Source organism: Mustelus asterias, unplaced genomic scaffold (assembly GCF_964213995.1).
Source record: "Mustelus asterias unplaced genomic scaffold, sMusAst1.hap1.1 HAP1_SCAFFOLD_44, whole genome shotgun sequence".
Taxonomy (NCBI): domain Eukaryota; kingdom Metazoa; phylum Chordata; class Chondrichthyes; order Carcharhiniformes; family Triakidae; genus Mustelus; species Mustelus asterias.
Window position 1 is genome coordinate 598,579 of NW_027590121.1, and position 20,411 is coordinate 618,989.

A 20,411-nucleotide genomic window follows, 5' to 3' on the forward strand; every position below is an offset into this window, starting at 1 on the left:
CAGTGGTTAGCATTGCTGCCTCACAGCGCCAGGAACCCGGGTTCAATTCATGCCTCAGCTGACTGTGTGGAGTCTGCACATTCTCCCTGTGTATGCGTGGGTTTCCTCCGGGTGCTCTTGTTTCCTCCCACACTCCAAAAATGTGCAGATGAGATTGATTGGCCATGCTAAATTGGCCCTTAGTGTCAGGGATAAGCAGGATAACTACATGGGTTACGGGGATAGGGCTGGGGGTGGGATCATTGTTGGTATAGGCTCAATGACCTCCTTCTGCACTGTAGGGATTCTATACCCTCTGTACTATCATTACATTGGATCCAATACTGTGTTCACTAACACACTGCAGCCTGACTTATTATTGGAATAAACACTGTGTTTGTTACACTCAGAGTAAGTAATCTAAAGTAAATCAAGGCAATCCATGACGAAGGGTCATCCAGACTCGAAACGTTGGCTGGAATCTCTCTCCACAGTTGCTGTCAGACCTGCTGAGGTTTTGCAGCATTTTCTGTTTTGAAGTCAGTGCTTTGCTGTGTTGTCTCTGTGCCCCATCCCCATTCTGATTGTATTGGAGCCTGTGTGTGTCATTGTTACACTCCGAGTAAGTCAGTGCTTTGCTGTGTTGTCTCTGTGCTCCATCCCCACTCTGATTGTATTGGAGCCTGTGTGGGTCATTGTTACACTCAGAGTAAGTCAGTGCTTTGCTGTGTTGTCTCTGTGCTCCATCCCCACTCTGATTGTATTGGAGCCTGTGTGTGTCATTGTTACACTCAGAGTAAGTCAGTGCTTTGCTGTGTTGTCTCTGTGCTCCATCCCCATTCTGATTGTATTGGAGCCTGTGTGTGTCATTGTTACACTCAGAGTAAGTCAGTGCTTTGCTGTGTTGTCTCTGTGCTCCATCCCCACTCTGATTGTATTGGAGTCTGTGTGGGTCATTGTTACACTCAGAGTAAGTCAGTGCTTTGCTGTGTTGTCTCTGTGCTCCATCCCCACTCTGATTGTATTGGAGCCTGTGTGTGTCATTGTTACACTCAGAGTAAGTCAGTGCTTTGCTGTGTTGTCTCTGTGCTCCATCCCCACTCTGATTGTATTGGAGCCTGTGTGTGTCATTGTTACACTGAGACTCTGTCACTGTGATTATTGGACAAACAGCAAGTCACCGTCACAATGCCCGGCTGATTGACGGCAGCGCGGACCAATGGGAAGAGAAGGGGCGCGGTTGGAGGTCCGAGCGGAGAGGCTGGTCCTCCAACCAATCACAGTGAATGAGGGGCGGGGCCCGTTCTGACTGGAGCATGCGCAGTGTGGATAATGGCGACGGAGACGGGCTGTTTTTTCGGCTCGGAGATAGATTAGCGGTGATTGACGGTACGGAGGGGGCGAGGGATCTCGAGGGTGGACGGAAACGCTGCGGAAGCAGGTTGTGTAAGCGGTGAACCTCGGTAAAGAGCTTCACGGACCCAGTTTGCACCGAGCGGTACCGCAGCTCCTCATGTTCGGGCCGCGTTCACAACACCAGGTTAAAGTCCAACAGGTTTATTTGGTCGCAGAAGCCACGGGCTTTCGGAGCGCTGCCCCTTCATCAGGTGAGTGGGAGTTCTGTTCACAAACAGGGCATATTGGGGCGGCACGGTAGCACAGTGGTTAGCACTGCTGCTTCACAGCTCCAGGGTCCCGGGTTCGATTCCCGGCTCGGGTCACTGTCTGTGTGGAGTTTGCACATTCTCCTTCCGACCACCCTGCAGGAGTTGCCCGTCTTTTACCAGGACCTCCTCACTGTCTGGAACAAGGTCGCCTCGCGACGCAGCTCTCCCCCGTCAGGAATCTGCTCCTCCAGCCGTATGACTTCAGGTGGCTGGCGGAGAGGAGGGCTGTGGACGCCGGGGTGACCAGAATCGGGGACGTGCTCGATGGCGGAGGAGCGGGCTGGATGAGTCCCCACGTGCTGGCTGAGCGCGCGGGGACGTCCGTCTGGCGCGCGGCCAAAGCCATCCTAGACCTTAGGACGGTCGTGCTCGGCCCCGAAACTGCACGCAAACTTGAGACGGCGCAGGCGTGCGGTGGGATCCCGCCCGAGCGTTCCCCTGTTCGGGCGGAATTCCACATTGGCCCAAAGCCTCAGCCCCCTCCCCTGGGTGAGGTGCCCCACAGCCTGAGCCGCCTCGCGGAAATGCCCTCCGTGCCTTTTTCTACCGCGCGGAGGCGTTTCCTGTGCGGGCTGCTGCTGCACACCTTCCACTACCGCCTCCTCGCCTGTCGCCCGGATACACCTTGGCGGGCCTTGTTGCCGCCGGGCGGCGGAGGTCCCCGCTGGAGGTCCCTCTACGGAGGGATCTCCCCCAATTACGTCGGGGACCTGGGGTGGAGGGTGATGCATGCAGCAGTTCCGCACAACCGTAGGGTTCACTGGTTCACGGGCTCCGAAGACTGCCCTTTCTGCGGCCTTGTGGAGTCCGTGGACCATGTCTTTGTTGTGTGTCTTAGGCTGCACTCCCTTTATGTTTTCCCGAAGAACCTTTTGTTGATGTTTTGTCTGCACTTCAGTCCCACGCTCCTGATCTACGGACACCCGGTGCGGAGAGGGGAGGGTCGGGATGGCGACCTCCTCGTGAACCTGCTCCTGGGCCTGGCGAAACGCGCCATTTACCGGTCCAGGCTGCGGGCGATCGAGGGGGCCGTCCATCCTGACTGTCTTCCCCTCTACCGCGGCTACGTTCGCGGCCAGGTGTCCCTGGAGAGGGAGCATGCGGTGTCCACGGGCGAGGTTGACGCTTTCCGCGCCCGCTGGGCACCGCAGGGGTTGGGGTGCATTATTGACCCCAATAATCACATTTTAATTTGATGTTTTTAAGTTTCCTTTGTACTTTGATTTCTGTTAGGGCTGTTCCCCCTCCTTTTTGGGGAGCTGCCCCTTTTACTTTGTCCTGATTTAATCTGAGTTTGTTTACTTGGTTTGGTTTGACCTAAAAAGAGGGCATATATGCAACAAGGCGCATGCGCAGCCGGCATCGTTTTCGGGGGTAATATTGTCATTGACTGGGAGGAGCTTGTTCCCCAGTGTTCAGAATGGAGACAACTTGTCCATCAAACTGCATCAACCCTCTGAGTCCCAATGTCTTATTGATGAGGCAGAGCGGTGGCAGAGAAGGAAAGAAAGGGAAAGAGCTTTGACAAAGGGTCATCTGGCCTCAACGTCAGCTCTTTTCTCTCCTCACAGACGCTGCCAGACCGGCTGAGATTTTCCAGCATTTTCTCTTTTGGAAAGGGAAATAAATTCTGCTTTCCAGATCCCACTATATCATGGGATGTTTTTCCCATTCATCTTCTGTTCCACCATCCTCATAGGTAGCGAGTTCCAGATCATGTGCTCTCCCTACCCAAGTATAAATCTTCCTCAAATCCCTGCTCTATCACTCTGCAAATAATGTCCTGTATATTACACTTTTATCCAGTATTATAGATATCTGTCTGGCAGTCTGCATGGAGATTTTCAGCTCCCTGTGTCCAGGACAGGAAGCAGTGAGCATGGATCTGTCAATCAGCCTCAATCAGCACCTTCAGGAGAATTGGGAGGGTGAATATTAGACACAGCAGAGTGAGAATGGAGAGAGAGTGTGTGGGATGGAGATTCACAGCTTTTGGGGAATGAGAGAGGAAAGAATGTTCCATAGAAACTTGAACTGTCTGTTCTGAATTTCTATCTTGTACTGACATTGATGACTTTTGTAAATTCCTTTTACAGGATATTAGAAGGTGAGGATTTACAGACAGAAATCTCAAACCAAACGTCACATCAATATCTGACAGAGTCCTCAATTCGTCGGGATCTGAATATTATCGACCTTTGAATCCAGAATGGAAATGTTTCTCTGTTCTGTCTGCTTCAGGAGATTTTAAATTTCAGTGTGACTGGAAAAGCACCAAGGCACACACCCGAGTGAGAGTGTTCCAGTGCACTGAGTGTGGAAAGAGCTTTAACCAGTTACACAGCCTGAAAATACATCGCAGCATTCACAGCGGGGAGAGACTGTACCGGGTTCTGTGTGAGATTTAACTGATTGTTTAACCTGGAGAGTCACAAGGACACCCGCACCATGGAGAAACTGTGGAAATGTGGGGAATGTGGGAAAGGATTCAGTTTTCCATCTCAGCTGGAAATTCATCGACGCAGTCACACTGGGGAGAGACCGTTCACCTGCTCTGTGTGTGGGAAGGGATACACTCAGATAATTGATTTACAGAGACACCAGCGAGTTCACACTGGGGAGAGGCCATTTACTTGCTCTGAGTGTGGGAAAGGATTCACTCGGTTATCCAGTCTGCAGAGAGACCATCAATTTCACACTGGGGAGAGACCTTTCATCTGCTCTGTGTGTGGGAAGGGATTCACTCAGTTAATTGATTTGCAGAGCCATCAGCGAGTTCACACTGGGGAGAGGCCGTTCACTTGCTCTGTGTGTGGGAAAGGATTCAGTGTGGCATCAGGCCTGCGGAGACACCAGTTAGTTCACACTGGGGAGAGGCCGTTCACATGCTCTGTGTGTGGGAAAGGATTCAGTCAGTTGCCCTACTTGTTGAGGCACAATGTCACTCACACCCAAGAGAGACCCTTTAAATGCTCTGACTGTGGGAGGGATTTCAAAAGCTCTCAGCTAATGATGTCCCACCAGCGAATTCACACTGAGGAGAGACCGTTCAGCTGCTCTCACTGCACAAAGAGATTCAGATCATCATCTGCCCTGCGGACACACCAGCGAGTTCACACTGGGGAGAGGCCATTCCCCTGCACCGTGTGTGGGAAGGGATTCACTCAGTCATCCCGACTGCAGAAACACCAGCGAGTTCACACTGGGGAGAGGCCATTCCCCTGCACCGTGTGTGGGAAGGGATTCACTCAGTCATCCCGACTGCAGACACACCAGCGAGTTCACAAGTCATAGAGTCATACAGTACAGAAGAGGCCTTTCAGCCCATCGAGTCTGCACTGACAAAACTATACTAAATTTACACTCATCCATTTTCCAGCACTTGGCTGATGGTGTTTGAACTGTCAAAACATTCAAGTGCTCATCCGTGCGCTTTTTAAAGGTTGTGAGGTTTCCTGCCTCCACTCCCCTCCCAGACAGTAAATTCCAGACTCCCACCACCCTCTGGGTGAAAACATTTTTCTTCAAATCCCCCAAAACCTCCTGCCCCTCACCTTAAAATGATGCCCCCTCGTTATGGACCCTTCAACTAAGAGGAACAGCTGCTTCCTATCCACCCTGTCCATACCCCTCACAATCTTATACACCTCAATCATGTCCCCCCTCAGCCTTCTCTGCTCGAAAGAAGACAATCCAAGCCTATCGAGTCTCTCTTAGAACAATGTGGTTGACAATGTGGTTGTCTCTCCTTATAGCTCAGCTGCTCCATCCCAGGCAACATCCTGGTGAACCTCCTCTGCACCCCCTCCAGTGCAATCACATCCTTCCTATGGTGAGGCGATCAGAATGAGTACAAACTGGGGTCAAGCAGGGCTGCGTCATCGCACCAACATTCATCCCCACCTTCCCCGCAGCAACTCTCCACCCCAGCACCATGAAGCTTCCCACTGCAGTCGAGCTAACTGACTGGACCAGTGGGAAACTTTCAATCTCCGACCCCTCCAGGCCAGAACCAAGAACCAGCCCAGCCTCAGTCATCGGGCTGCAGTACGCAGACTCTAAGGGGGGTGGAGGGGAGGTGATGGCCCAGTGGGTATTATTGCTAGACTATTAATCCAGAAATTCAGCGAATGTTCTGGGGGTCTGGGTTCGAATCCCGCCACAGCAGATGGTGGAATTTGAATTCAATTTTTTAAAAAGTTAAGAACCTACTGATTATCATGAAACCATTGTCGATTGTCGGAAAAACCCATCTGGTTCACCAGTGCCCTTTAGGGAAGGAAATCTGCTGCCCTTACCTGGCCTGGCCTACATGTGACTCCAGAGCCACAGCAATGTGGTTGTCTCTCGAATGCCCTACAAGGGCAACTCGGATGGCAATAAATGTCCCATAAATGAATGAAGAAAATGCCTATTTGATTTGATTTATTATTGACACGTATTAGTACACAGTGAAGAGGATTATTTCTTGCACGCGATACAGAAAAACCATAAAGTACATAAGGAAGGAAATGAGAGAGTGCAGAATGTTACAATCATAGCTGGAGTGCAGAGAAACATCAACTTAATGCGAGGTAGGTCCATTCAAAAGTTTGATGGCAGCAGGGAAGAAGCTGTTCTTGACTCGGTTGGTTCGTGTCCTCAGACTTTTGTTTCTTTTTCCCTGATGGAAGAAGGTGGAAGAGAGAATGTCCGGGTGCGTGGGGTCCTTAATTATGCTGGCTGCTTTTCCGAAGCAGTGGGAAGTGTCGACAGTGTCAATGGATGGGAGGCTGGTTTGAACGATGGACTGATCTTCGTTCACGACCTGAGTGAGTCTGTGCGCACACTCAGAGGTTGATCAAGGGCATTTTTACAGTAACTTCATTGCAGTGTTAATGTAAGCCCACTTGTGACACTAATCAAAAAGCTTAAACTCATCAACATATTCACTGAGACATATGAGAGAATGGGCCTCAGACTAAACATCTGGGAAACTAAGGTTCTCTACCAGCCCACTCCTGCTCCCCCTCCCCGACCCATCAAGATCCACAGTGAGCCCCTGGGTAACGTGGATCATTCCCCACACCTCAGGAGCCTCCTGTCGGCACGGGCAGACATCGACGATGAAATCCAGCATCGACTCCAATGGGCCAGTGCAGGCTTCGGACGCCTGAGGAACAGAGTTCAAAGCCCGAGACCTCAAATCCAGCACCAAGCTCATGGTCTGCAGAGCAGCCGTGGTCCCTGCCCTCCTGTATCCATCAGAAACATGGACAATGTACAGCAGACACCTCAAATCCCTGGAGAGATGTCACCAACGTTGCCTCCACAAAATCCTGCAAATCCACTGGCAGGATAGGCTTACCACCGTGAGTGTCCTCTCCCAGGCCAATATCCCCAGTATCGAGGCACTGGTCACACTCGACCAGCTGTGATGGGCGGGCCACATTGTCCGCAAGCCCCAGACAAGACTCCTGAAACAAGTGCTGTACTCCGAGCTCCGCAATGGCAAGCTGTTGGAGAAAATTCCTAATAGTTTGGAGAAATGTTAAACCATGAGGCATCTCAGACACGAACAGAACTACCAGCATTGAGTTAAATGACTAAATCAGACTGAGAAGCTAACAAGGGAACAGTCTACACACATGTGAACACAGTAAGAGATTTAAACAAGTAATTCTGATTTAAACATGAATTTTCTGAATTTAAAATGTATGTGAGCTGTATTTTTAAAAGCAATTGTAAACTTTAGCCAAAGGCAGGCTGCTGCAAGGCATGATGGTACAGAACACTGACAGACAGGCTACATTCTTCGGAACAATGCAGTCACAGAATGTGACAACCTTTATTCAGGAAGTTTCCAACAAAGTTTCTAAAGGCAGCTTCATGAATATGATTGATTCACACTGGCCAGACAAGACAGTGTCTTCTCAGACGTGAAAACGTGCATTTGTCTGGTTTGGCCAGTGACGGAATAAGAGCTGATTGGAACATTAACTTTGACCTTTGTAGCTAAGCTTCTGGGGTTGCTCAGCAACAAGGGGAAGCAGAGTCAGCAATAGGGGGAGGAAGTGTCCGGATTCTACGGACCAATGAAATCCCATTATGTCAGAGGGTAAAATGCAATTGGTTAAAGTATATGACGTGTAATTAATGATTGATTTGTATTGAAAATGATTGGTTTACACCTGATGAAAGGCAGGAGAATTGATATGAAGAATGTATTATTGATCTATCCTAATGATTGTCTGTCAGAGTTATTAGATCAGGATGCTTCTCTTCCAGAGCAGGATTAACACTGTCCAATAATTTCTCCCTTCAATCGTTGGTCAAATAAAAGATAAGTCTTTAAACTGGGATACTGGCTTTCATGAGTCTTTGTATTGTCTGAAGGTTTTGGCAATACCTGGTCTCCAACGGTAATGTACCCAGTGTGTTTTGGGAATGAACTCAGAAGAATCATTCAGCACTCAAGCCTGATTCAATTGACAAACAGTTTATTGAGTTATGCCAGTGGGGAGAAGTTTGCCTGTCTGGAGACAATACACATCTCTTTAACCTGTGCTTCATGCTCCGTCCACTCACATTGTCTGTATCTTTAAGATCTGGTTGGCTGTAGAGATTCACATTCTAATCAGTATTCTGTAACTTGATTTTGTGTCTATGTGCCCTGTTTGAGAGCAGATTTCCACTCCATCTGACGAAGGAGCAGCGCTCTGAAAGCTAATGGCATTTGCGACCAAATAAACCTGTTGGACTTTAACCTGGTGTTGTTAAAACTCTTACAGTGGGGAGAAGCCACAGGGGCTGACCATGTACAACTCCACCCCACAAGGAAAATCATCAATTCTTATACAGTTACTCAGCCCATCCCAGCTGGACACAATCCAATCAGAATGGTTATAGATTACATACATTATATATAGGTCCAATTAAATTAGTATCTGGGCATCATGGGGCTTTGCGATGATCTCATGAACAGATCGGTGCCCCCATCATGATGTTTTCCAGACCCCCTTATCTACCATCCCTGGGCTTTCTTTGTACATCGACTCTCTTAGTTTGAAAAGCGTGGATTAAAAGTTCTCAAATGGATATCAGTGCCCTTCCTTTGTTTTAATCGAACAACCACACGGTCTGGGAATCATTTCTATTTATAATCTCTCCTTTTAAACTCTTTCCTTCAGTATCCAATTTCCTTTTCATTGTGTTAATTGCATCAGGAATAGATCTTTGGACCTGACAGGAGGTTTAACCCAAGATCAATCCAACACAGGATTGGTCAGAATCATTTCACATGTCCCAAATTTTAAATAACTATTACAAATTAAAACTCTCATTCTCACAGGTGTGAATTTATCCGGATTAACATTCCCACATGTTCAGTAAAATGTCCTGGAAACATATCCCTGGCCAGTAAATATGGGTCCAGGTTCATAACTTTTGAAAAAAAAGTTTTATTAATCACACTTCCATTTTAAAGTCCATTTGATTTAAATCACAGACACAAAACCTCAAAGCTTGAAGCGTTCAACACACAAATATCATACATACACAAGCAGAGAGTCTTAGCATGTGCTTTACAACAACAATAACCAAAATTAATTCCTTAAGCGTTCTTGTGGTTCTGTTTTTAAACTTTCAGGAATGCCTTTAATTAAATACTCAAGGTAAGGTTAATTCCCCAGAAAGATAAACCTTAGCAAATGTAGCCCAAAACAATGATAAAACACATTTACAAACATCCACATAAAACAAGAGATGGGTGAGATCCTAAATGAATATTTCTCATCAGTGTTTACTGTTGAGAAAAGCATGGATGTTTCGGGAACTCGGGGAAATAAATAGTGATGTCCTGAGGAGTGTACATATCACAGAGAAGGAGGTGCTGGAAATTTTAAAGTGCATCAAGGTAGATAAATCCCTGGGATCTGATGAAGTGTATCCCAGGTCACTTTGGGAGACGAGGGAGAAAATTGTGGGTCCCCGAGCAGAGATATTTCAATCATCGATAATCACAGGTGAGGTGCCTGGAGGTTGGAGGGTGGAAAATGTTGTGCCTTTGTTTAAAAAGGGCTGCAGAGAAAAGCCTGGGAACTACAGGCCAGTGAGCCTCACATCTGTAGTGGGTAAGTTGTTGGAAGGTATTTTGAGAGGATCTAATCAAGTCTTAAAGATACAGACACTGTGAGTGGAGAGAGGGCTAAGCACAGGTTAAAGAGATGTGTATTGTCTCCAGACAGGACAGTTAGTGAGATTTTGCAAGCCCAGGCAAGTCGTAGGGGTTACAGATAGTGTGACATGAACCCAAGATCCCAGTTGAGGCCGTCCTCATGTGTGCGGAACTTGGCGATCAGTCTCAGGGGAGGTCCCAGAGGATTGGAGAGTAGCCAATTTTGTTCCTTTGTTTAAGAAGGGTGGCAAGAATAATCCAGGTAATTACAGGCCGGTGAGCCTTACATCAGTGGTCGGGAAATTACTGGAGAGGATTCTTCAAGACAGCATTTATTCCCACTTGGAAATAAGTGGACGTATTAGTGAGAGTCAACATGGTTTTGTGAAGGGGAGGTCGTGTCTCACTAACTTGATCGAGTTTTTCGAGGAAGTGACGAAGATGATTGATGAGGATAGGGCAGTGGATGTTGTCTGCATGGACTTCAGTAAAGCCTTTGACAAGGTCCCTCATGGCAGACTGGTGCAGAAGGTAAAGTTGCATGGGATCAGAGGTGAGCTGGCTACGTGGATACAAAACTGCTCGGTCAAAGACAGAGGGTAGCAGTGGAAGGGTGCATTTCTGAATGGAGGACTGTGACAAGTGGCGTCCCTCAGGGATCAGTGCTGGGACCTTTGCTGTTTGTTATATATATATATATAAATGATTTGGAGGAAAATGTAACTGGATTGATTAGTAAGTTTGCAGATGACACAAAGGTTAGTGGATTTCCAGATAGCGATGAGGACCATCAGAGGATACAGCAGGATATAGATCAGTTGGAGACTTGGGCGGAGAGGTGGCAGATGGAGTTTAATCCGGACAAATGTGAGATAATGCATTTTGGAAGGTCTAATCCAAAAAGGAAATGTACAGTAAATGGCAGAACCCTTAAAATAGGTCAAGGGACCTGGGTGTACAGGTACACAGGTCACTGAAAGTGGCAATGCAGGTGGAGAAGGTAGTCAAGAAGGCATACGGCATGCTTGCCTTCATCGGCCGGGGCATTGAGTTTAAAAATTGGCAAGTCATGTTGCAGCTTTATAGAAGCTTAGTTAGGCTGCACTTGGAATATAGTGTTCAATTCTGGTCACCACACTACCAGAAGGATATGGAGGCTTTGGAGAGGGTACAGAAAAGATTTACCAGGATGTTGCCTGGTATGGAGGGCATTAGCTATGAGGAGAGGTTGGAGAAACGTGGGTTGTTCTCACTGGAACAGCAGAGTTGAGGGGTGACCTGATAGAAGTTTACAAGATTATGAGAGGCATGGACAGAGTTCATGCTGCACTATATAATTATGCCGCACTATATTCCAAGTGTGGCCTAATTAAGGTTTTATAAAGCTGCAACATGATTTGCCAATTTTTACATTCAATGCCCCAGCCGATGAAGGCAAGCATGCCATATGCCTTCTTCACTACCTTCTCCAACTGTGTTGCCACTTTCAGTAACCTGTGTACCTGTACACCCAGTTCCCTCTGCCTATCAATACCCTGCAGGGTTCTGCCATTTACTGTATATTTCCTATCTGTATTAGACCTTCCAACATGCATTACCTCACATTTATCCGGATTAAACTCCATCTGCCATCTCTCCGCCCAACTGATGTATATCCTGCTGTATCCTCTGATGGTCCTCATCGCTATCCGCAAATCCAACAACCTTTGTGTCGTCCACATTTTCCTCCAAATCATTTATATATATTACAAACAGCAAAGGTCCCAGCACTGATCCCTGCGGGATGCCACTAGTCACAGCCCTCCATTCAGAAACGCATTGTTTCACTGCTACCCTCTGTCTTCTGCTGACTAAATATTTCTGAACTTCTTAACACCCTGTCACTCTGTCACCCTGTCACTCTGAGATCCTTGTGACATTTGACTCAAAGAGCATCAGCCCACTGGAGGCAAAGTCATGTGACCAGCCAGTCCAGCAGAAAGAAACCCTCTGACCCAATCCATGGATCAACTGTGAGAATGAACAAAATGCAATCCTGGATGCAACTGAGAGCAGAAACAATAACAGCAGAATCCAAACCCTGGAATCACTCGTGAACTTGCTGGTGTCTCAGCAGCCGGGATGAAACTGTGAATCCCTTCCCACACTGAGAGCAGGTGAATGGTTTCTCCCCAGTGTGAACTCGCTGGTGTGTCCGCAGGTCGGCTGACTGAGTGAATCCGTTTCCACACTGAGAGCAGGTGAACGGCCTCTCTCCAGTGTGAACTCGCTGGTGTCTCTGCAGGTCGGCTGACTGAGTGAATCCCTTCCCACACTGAGAGCAGGTGAACGGCCTCTCCCCAGTGTGAACTCGCTGGTGTCTCTGCAGGTCGGCTGACCGAGTGAATTCCTGCCCACACTGGGAGCAGGTGAATGGTCTCTCCCCAGTGTGAACTCGCTGGTGTGTCCGCAGATGCGACGACTGAGTGAATCCCTCCCCACACTGAGAGCAGGTGAATGGCCTCTCTCCAGTGTGAACTCGCTGGTGTGACTGCAGGTTGGATGACTGAGTGAATTCCTGCCCACACTGGGAGCAGGTGAATGGCCTCTCCCCAGTGTGAACTCGCTGGTGTGTCTGCAGGTGGGATGACTGAGTAAATCCCTCCCCACACTGAGAGCAGGTGAATGGTTTCTCCCCACTGTGAACTCGCTGGTGTGTCCGCAGGTTGGATAACTGAGTGAATCCCTTCCCACACTGAGAGCAGGTGAATGGCCTCTCCCCAGTGTGAACTCGCTGGTGCATCTGTAGGCTGGATAAATGATTAAATCCCTTCTTACACTGAGAGCAGATGAATGGCTTCTCCCCAGTATGGCTGCGCCGATGAATTTCCAGCTTAGATGGTGCTCCATATCCCTTCCCACAGTCCACACATTTCCATGGTTTCTCCATGGTGCAGGTGTCCTTGCCTCAGTTGCAGCCTTGTCCACACACAGAACACAAGTACAGTCTCTCCCAGCTGCGAATGGTGTGATATTTATTCAGGCTGTGTAACTGGTTAAAGCTCTTTAGTCAGTGCACTGGAACACTGTTGGTGTGTTGGTGCTTTTCCAGTCACAGTGATGTTTGAAATCTTTTCAAATCGACAGACTGTACAATCATTTCTCCTTCTAGATTCAAAGGCCGATGATATTTAGCTCCCAAGGAATATGACTGTCATGTCTCGATGTGACTTTTGAGATTTCTGCCCGTGATTCCTCTTTCAATATCCTGTAAAACAAGTTTTAAAGAGTAATCAGTGTCAGAACAGAATAGAAATTCAGAACAGAAAATTCTAGTTTCTATGGAACATTCTTTCCTCTCTCATTCCCCATACCTGCTGGGGGGTCGGTACAGGGGAAATGTTAGGGGGAAGTTTTTCACACAGAGGGTGGTGGGCGAGTGGAATCGGCTGCTGTCAGTGGTGGTGGAGGCAAAATCAATAGGGATTTTTAAGAGACTCCTGGATGAGTACATGGGACTTAATAGGATGGAGGGTTACAGGTAGGCCTAAAAGGTAGGGATATGTTCGGCACAACTTGTGGGGCCGAAGGGCCTATTTTGTGCTGTAGTTTTTCCATGTTTCTATGTTCTAAAAGCTGTGAATCTCCATCCCACACACTCTCCCTCCATTCTCACTCTGCTGTATCTAATATTCACCCCTTCCAATTCTCCTCAAGGTGCTGATTGAAGCTGATTGACAGATCCATGCTCACTGCTTCCACTCCAGCACATAGAAATCATAAGAAATAGAAGCAACAGTTGGCCATTCAGCCCAATGGCCAACCATTGCCTCAACCATTCATTGGGAATTGGCTGATCTACCTCAGCGCCATTTCCCACATTATCTCCCAGATCACCCAATGTCCTCAATATCTCAAAATTTATCAATCTCCAGCTTGAAAATTCTTGATGACTGAGGCTCCACAGTCCTCTGGGGTGCAGAATTCCAAAACGTCACCACATCCTTGAGTGAGGAAATCCCTCCTCATCTTAACTTTCTCTCCATTTTCCACCTGTTCCCCAAAGCGCTTGACTCCTTTATCAATCAAAAATCAGTCTAACTCACCCTGGAATATATTCAATGACCCTCAGCCTCCACTGATCCCTGTGGAGAAGAAATCCAAAGACTCGAATAGGCAAGAGATGAATGACTGGAAATATATAATGTAGCGACAGTACAATATTAGTCTGTTTTAAGCTCAATCTTCATCCAGAGAGAGAGGAGCAACAATGGAGGAAGCTCCATACGGCCATGCACACAAGTCCCGGACTCTGATTGGCTGGAGGACCAGCGCCCATCCGGTCCTCCACACGTTCCCATTGGTCAATCTGCCGCATGTAGACAATAAGGGGGCGGAACCGGGGCCCACGTGGGGGTGGGCGGGGCTTTGACCGCCTGCTGCGCTGAGCTGGTGTCCAATCCGCAGTGTGCTGCTTCTGTAACCAGTGACATTGCTGCCAATGGGACACTGTGTGCTGGGAACGCCCCTCTGAGTCATTGTGACGGCACAATGGAGCCCTGCCTGAATCAGCCAATAGCAATCACTCTGCTCCGCGGTGACGTCTCCGGGTTCAGGCGCGCGGACCCGGGAGCCCCGCCCCCACCCATTGTTCCCCAGTCTGTACATTCCACACATTGTTAGTCCAGTCAGATAGACATATATCTGTCTGGCAGCCTGCATGGAGATTTCCAGCTCTCTGTTTCCAGGACAGGATAAACACAGTAAGAAGTTTAACAACACCAGGTTGAAGTCCAACAAGTTTATTTGGTAGCAAATACCACTAGCTTTCAGAGCGCTGCCACTTCGTCAGGTGGAGTGGAGAAATGCTCACAAACAGGGCATACAGAGACACAAACTCAATTTACAGAATAATGATTGGAATGCAGTCTTTACAGATAATCAAGTCTTAAAGGTACAAACAATGTGAATGGAGGGAGCATTAAGCACAGGTTAAAGACAGGACAGCCAGTGAGATTCTGCAAGTCCAGACAAGCTGTGGGGGTTACAGATAGTGTGACAGGAATCCAAGATCCCGGTTGAGGCCGTCCTCATGTGTGCGGAACTTGGCTATCAGTTTCTGCTCATCCAGGACAGGAAGCATGAGCATGGATATGTCCATAGAACGGGTAAGGGTTTGCTCTGCAGAGAGCCAGCATTGAATCAGTGGCCCGAATGGCCCCATTCCAAGCCCTGATGTCTGACTGATCTAAAGAGAGAAATTTCAGCTGCTCCAGTCTCTCCAACTAACTGAATTGCCTCATCATAGAATCGTACAGTGCAGAAAAGGCCCTTCAGCCCATCGAGTCTGCACCGACATGCAAGAAACGCCTGACTTCCCACCTAATCCTATTTACCAGCACCTGGCCCATCATCTTAAATGTTCTGACTTGCCAAGTGCTGGTCCAGGTACTTTTTAAGGATGTGAGGTGCCATTCTCGCAAATCTCCTCTGCATCCTCTCTAAGAACTTCACATCTTCCCTCAAGTCTGAGGCCCACATACAGAGTTCCATTCTCGAGGGATAGAATCGAACAGCAGGGAGGTTATGTTCGACTTGATTAGAAGCGTGATTATACGACACTGGGAATACTGTCAACAGTTGTGATCTCCATTTAGAATCATAGAATCCCTCCAGTGCGGAAGGAGGCCATTCAGCCCAATTGAGTCTGTACTGACTCTCCAAAAGTTCATCCCAGCCAGGTCTATTCCACCCGAGCCTCGAACCCCGCATATTTGCCATAGCTAATCTATCTAACCTGCACATCGTTGGACTGTGGGTGGAAACCGGAGCACCTGCAGGAAAAATGTGCAAACTTCACACAAACAGTCACCCAAGGCCAGAATCAAACACGTCTCCCTGGATTTGTGAGGCAGCAGTGCTAACCACTGTAGAAATAAAAGCACTGGAGAAGGGGCAAAAAAAGTCACAAGAATAATCCCAGAACTGAGAGCATTTAACCCTCAGGAAAGGCTGGGGCTGCTGATTGTTACAAAGACATTATCAGTTTAAAAAATGTTTATTTTTGATCTGTTACATTGTTCCAATTTGGCTGTACACTGCCCAATTCTGGAACCCAAATTGTCCTTTTAAAGGGTTTGAATTTGGCAGAGATATAACCATCAAGCAAAGACTCAGACACCAAATCAGTCAATTGTATCAAAGTTTATTGATTACATGCAACTTTTAGAAACTGATCGGGTCAAGTTTACTCATCAATGAAACTCTACCAACTCCACACTTTCAAGTCAGTGATCGATCCAAGAGAAGTGGACGACAATGTGAAATCCTGGGGCTGACAGAGAAACAGTCACTGCCTCTGAGAAGCACGGACGGCACCTTCCTGGGGTTTCGAATAGCAGGGAACCCTTCACTGAACCATTCCCAGGACTAACTACTCATCTTTTTTTTATTCATTCGTGGGACATGAGCGTCACTGGCTGGCCGGCATTTATTGCCCATCCCTAGTTGCCCTTGAGAAGGTGGTGGTGAGCTGCCTCTTGAATCGCTGCAGTCCATGTGCTGTGGGTTGACCCACAATGCCGCTAGGGAGGGAATACCAGGATTTTGACCCAGTGACGGCGAAGGAACAGCGATATATTTCCAAGTCAGGATGGTGAATGGCTTGGAGGGGAACTTGCAGGTGGTGGTGTTCCCATGTATCTGCTGCCTTGTCCTTCTAGATGGAAGTGGTCATGGGTTTGGAAGGTGCTGTCTGAGGATCTTTGGTGAATTGCTGCAGTGCAGATAGTACACACTGCTGCTACTGAGTGCGGTGGTGGAGGGAGTGGATGTTTGTAGATGTGGTGTCAATCTATGGGCTGCACGATGGTGCAGTGGTTCACACCGCTGCCTCACAGCGCCAGGGCCTGGGTTCGATTCCCGGCTTGGGTCACTGTCTGTATGGAGTTTGCACATTCTCCCCGTGTCTGCGTGGGTTTCCTCCGGGTGCTCCAGTTTCCTCCCACATTCTGAAAGACGTGCTGGTTAGGTGCATTGACCCAAACAGGCGCCGGACTGTGGCAATTAGGGGAATTTCACAGTAACTTCGTTGCAGTGTTAATGTAAGCCTTACTTGTGACGAATAAATAAACTTTAAAACTTTAAAAGTGGGGAATATTCCATCACACTCCTGACTTGTGCCTTGTAGATGGTGGATAGGCTCTGCGGAGTCAGGAGGTGAGTTACTCTCCACAGTATTCCTCGCCTCTGACCTGCTCTTGCAGCCACTGTGTTAATGTGGTGAGTCCAGTTGAGTTTCTGGTCAATGGTAACCCCAAGGATGTTGACAGTGGGGGATTCAGTGATGGTTACACCATTGAATGTCAAGGAGCGATGGTTAGATTGTCTCTTATTGGTGATGGTCATTGCCTGCCATTAAATGTTACTGCCACTTGTCAGCCCAAGCCTGAATATTGTCCAGATCATGTTGAATTTGAACATGGACAGCTTCGGTGTCTGAGGGGTCATGAATAGTGAACATTGTGCAACCATCGGCGAACATCCCCAATTCTAACCTTATGATGGATGAAAGGTCATTGATGATGCAGCTGAAATGGTTGGGCCAAGGACACTACCCCGAGGGACTCATGCAGAGATGTCCTGGAGCTGAGATGACTGACACTCCAAAACCACAACCATCTTCCTATGTACCAGGTATGATTCCAACCAGCGGAGAGTTTGCCTCCTGATACCCATTGATTCCAGTTTCGCGAGGGCTCCTTGATGCCGCACTCGGTCAAATGTGGCCTTGATGTCAAGGACTTTCACTCTCACCTCACCTCTGGGATTCAGCTCTTTGGTCCATGTTTGAACCAAGGCTGTAATGAGGTTGGGAGCTGACCCTAGTGAAACCCAAACTGGGCGTCACTGAGCAGGTTATTGCTGAGCAGGTGCTGCTTGATAGCACTGTTGATGACCCCTTCCATCACTTTCCTGATGATCAAGAGTAGACTGATTGGGCGGTATTTGGCCGGGTTGGATTTGTCCTGCTTTTTGCGTTCAGGGCAATTTTCCACATTGCCGGGTAGATGCCAGTGTTGCAATTGTACTGGAAGAGCTTGGCTATGGAACGGGCAAGTTCTGGAGCACAAGTCTGGAATGTTATCAGGGCCCATTGCCTTAGCAGTATCCAGTGCCTCCAACTGTTTCTTGATATCATGTGGAGTGGATCGACTTGGCTGGAGACTGGCATCTGAGATGTTGGGGACCACTGGGACCCGCTCTTCGCTCCAATGCATCATGAATTTAGGCTTGCTATTTTTCACATGTAACTATTCATATCTGCACACTCACACCCGTATCCCAAAATCATGTCACACATTCTTAACTCTCAGATGTGCTGATGAAAAGATCAAAGTGAGTGTCTGTCTTTCTTATCTCCTGCTGTTCTGGTGCTGATATTTCATGTAGTGGCCGGACTTTTAAATGTGGATTTCTTTAAAACAAAGTTCATGGACAAGGATGTAAGTATTTCCAAGAGAAAGTGATCAACTTATTCATCCCATTTACACATTCCAGACTTTCTCAAGAATGTAGGTGGATACCAGATTGATATATTCCATTCAACCACACCCAAGGTGAGTTATTCCAATTCCCTTATTGTCCAGGACAATATATTCACAATATCTTTAACACAGAAATTCAACATTTCCATTTGATTTCAGGGATTAACATATTCTGTTTGTTCTTTATTGTCGATGTCAGGTTGGGGTTGTTCCCATTGAAGCAACGGAGGTTGAGGGGAGATTTGATAGAGGTGGACAAAATTCTGACAGGTTAAATAAGGTGGACAAAGAAAAGCTGTTCTCATTAGCTGATGGGACAAGGATGAGGGGGACAGAGATTTAAGTTTTGGGTCAGAGATGCGGGGGGGTGGGGGATGTGAGGAAGAATATTTTGATGCAGCGAATGGGATGACCTGGAACTCGCTGCCTACGAGGGTGGAGGAAGTGGAGACAATAAACAATTACAAAGGAAATTGGATGGGCATTTGGGAGGTTTCAAACAGAAATGCTGACTAAATAGCTCTGAACTTCCTCACACCATCACACTGTGATCCGTGTGAAATCTGAAACCAGGTATTTGCAACAAGACTCAAAGAGCATCAGCCCACTGGAGGCAAAGTCATAAGACCGGCCAGCCCAGCAGAAAGAAACCCCCCGACCCTCCCCATTGACCAACTGTGAGAATGAACAAAATGCAGTCCTGGATGTAATTGAGAGCAGAAACAACAACAGCAGAATCCAACCCGTGTGATCACTTGTGAACTCGCTGGTGTGTCTCCAGGTTAGATAACTGAGTGAATCCCTTCCCACACTGAGGGCAGGCGAACGGTCTCTCCCCAGTGTGAACTCGCTGGTGTCTCCGCAGGTGGAATGAAAGACTGAATCTCTTCTCACACACAGAGCAGGTGAATGGCCTCTCCCCAGTGTGAACTCGCTGGTGTGACTGCAGGGTGGATGACTGAGTGAATCCCTTCCCACACTGAGAGCAGGTGAACGGTCTCTCCCCAGTGTGAACTCGCTGGTGTGTCTGCAGGTTGGATAAATCTCTGAATCCCTTCCCACAGTGAGAGCAGGTGAATGGTCTCTCCCCAGTGTGACCTCGCTGGTGTGTCTGCAGACTGGATGAATGACTGAATCCCTTCCCGCACTCAGAGCAGATGAAGGGTCTCTCCCCAGAGTGAACTCGCTGGTGTGACTGGAGGATGGATAACCGAGTGAATCCTTTCCCACACCAAGAGCAGGTGAATGGCCTTTCTCCCGTATGAATGCGTCGATGAGCTTGCAGCTCTGATGGGGCTCTGTATCCCTTCCCGCAGTCCACACATATCCACGATTTTTCCATGTTTTGAGTCTCCTTGTATCCCTGCAGTTCAGACAACCTGTTGAAGCCGTGAAAACAGGTGTGCGCTTTCTCCCCAGTGTGAATGGATGTCAGGCTGTGTAACTGGTGAAAGCTCTTTCCACAGTCAGTGCACTGGAACACTCTCACTCGGGTGTGTGTGTGTCTCGCTGCTTGTCCATCCACACTAATGTTTAGAATCTTTTGAAGTTGTCAGACCGGTCAAACATTTCTCTGATATTCATGTCCCAAGGAATCGAGTGATTTTGTCCAAAATGCACATCACGTCTGAGATTTCTGTCAGTGATTTCTCCTCTTCCAATATCCTGTAAAAACAAGTTAGAAAACATTTCACTGTCAGTACAGGATAGAAATTCAAAACAGACAATTCAAGTTTCTATGGAATGTGCTTTCCTCTCTCATTCACCAAGAGCTGTAAATTCAGGCTGATTGACAGACCCATGCTCACTGCTTCCTGCCCTGGACACAGATCTGAAGAAATAGTTGCTGCTGTTGACCATTCGGCCCATCGAGCCTGCTGAACCATTCAATGAGCTCACTGACCGATTTACCTCTGCCAGATTATTCCCCCATATCTCTTGATATCTTCAATGTCTAGAAATATATCAATCCCCTGCTTGAGCATACTTTATGACTAGGTTTCTGGGGTAGAGAATGCCAAAACTTCACCACATCCTCAAGTGAAGAAATCCCTCCTCATCTTAACTTTCTCTCCGTTTTCCCCA

The 20,411-nt window shown here is 47.8% G+C and overlaps 2 protein-coding genes across 2 annotated transcripts in view; one reads left to right on the forward strand and one right to left on the reverse strand.

The window, feature by feature from the left end:
• The window catches only part of LOC144482978 (uncharacterized), a 120,442-nt gene that overhangs the window by 18,650 nt on the left and 81,381 nt on the right, over positions 1-20,411 (reverse strand). Inside the window, 4 exon segments of the mRNA XM_078201805.1 lie at positions 6,715-6,798; positions 6,953-7,141; positions 11,900-12,721; positions 19,123-19,349. Coding sequence (XP_078057931.1) covers positions 6,715-6,798; positions 6,953-7,141; positions 11,900-12,721; positions 19,123-19,349 — 1,322 coding nt within the window.
• On the forward strand, positions 1,296-7,978 carry LOC144483036 (uncharacterized). The gene is made up of 2 exons (XM_078201875.1): positions 1,296-1,586; positions 3,743-7,978. Exon 2 carries the CDS (start codon positions 4,095-4,097, stop codon positions 4,938-4,940), a length of 846 nt encoding a protein of 281 aa, XP_078058001.1. The 5' UTR covers positions 1,296-1,586; positions 3,743-4,094; the 3' UTR covers positions 4,941-7,978.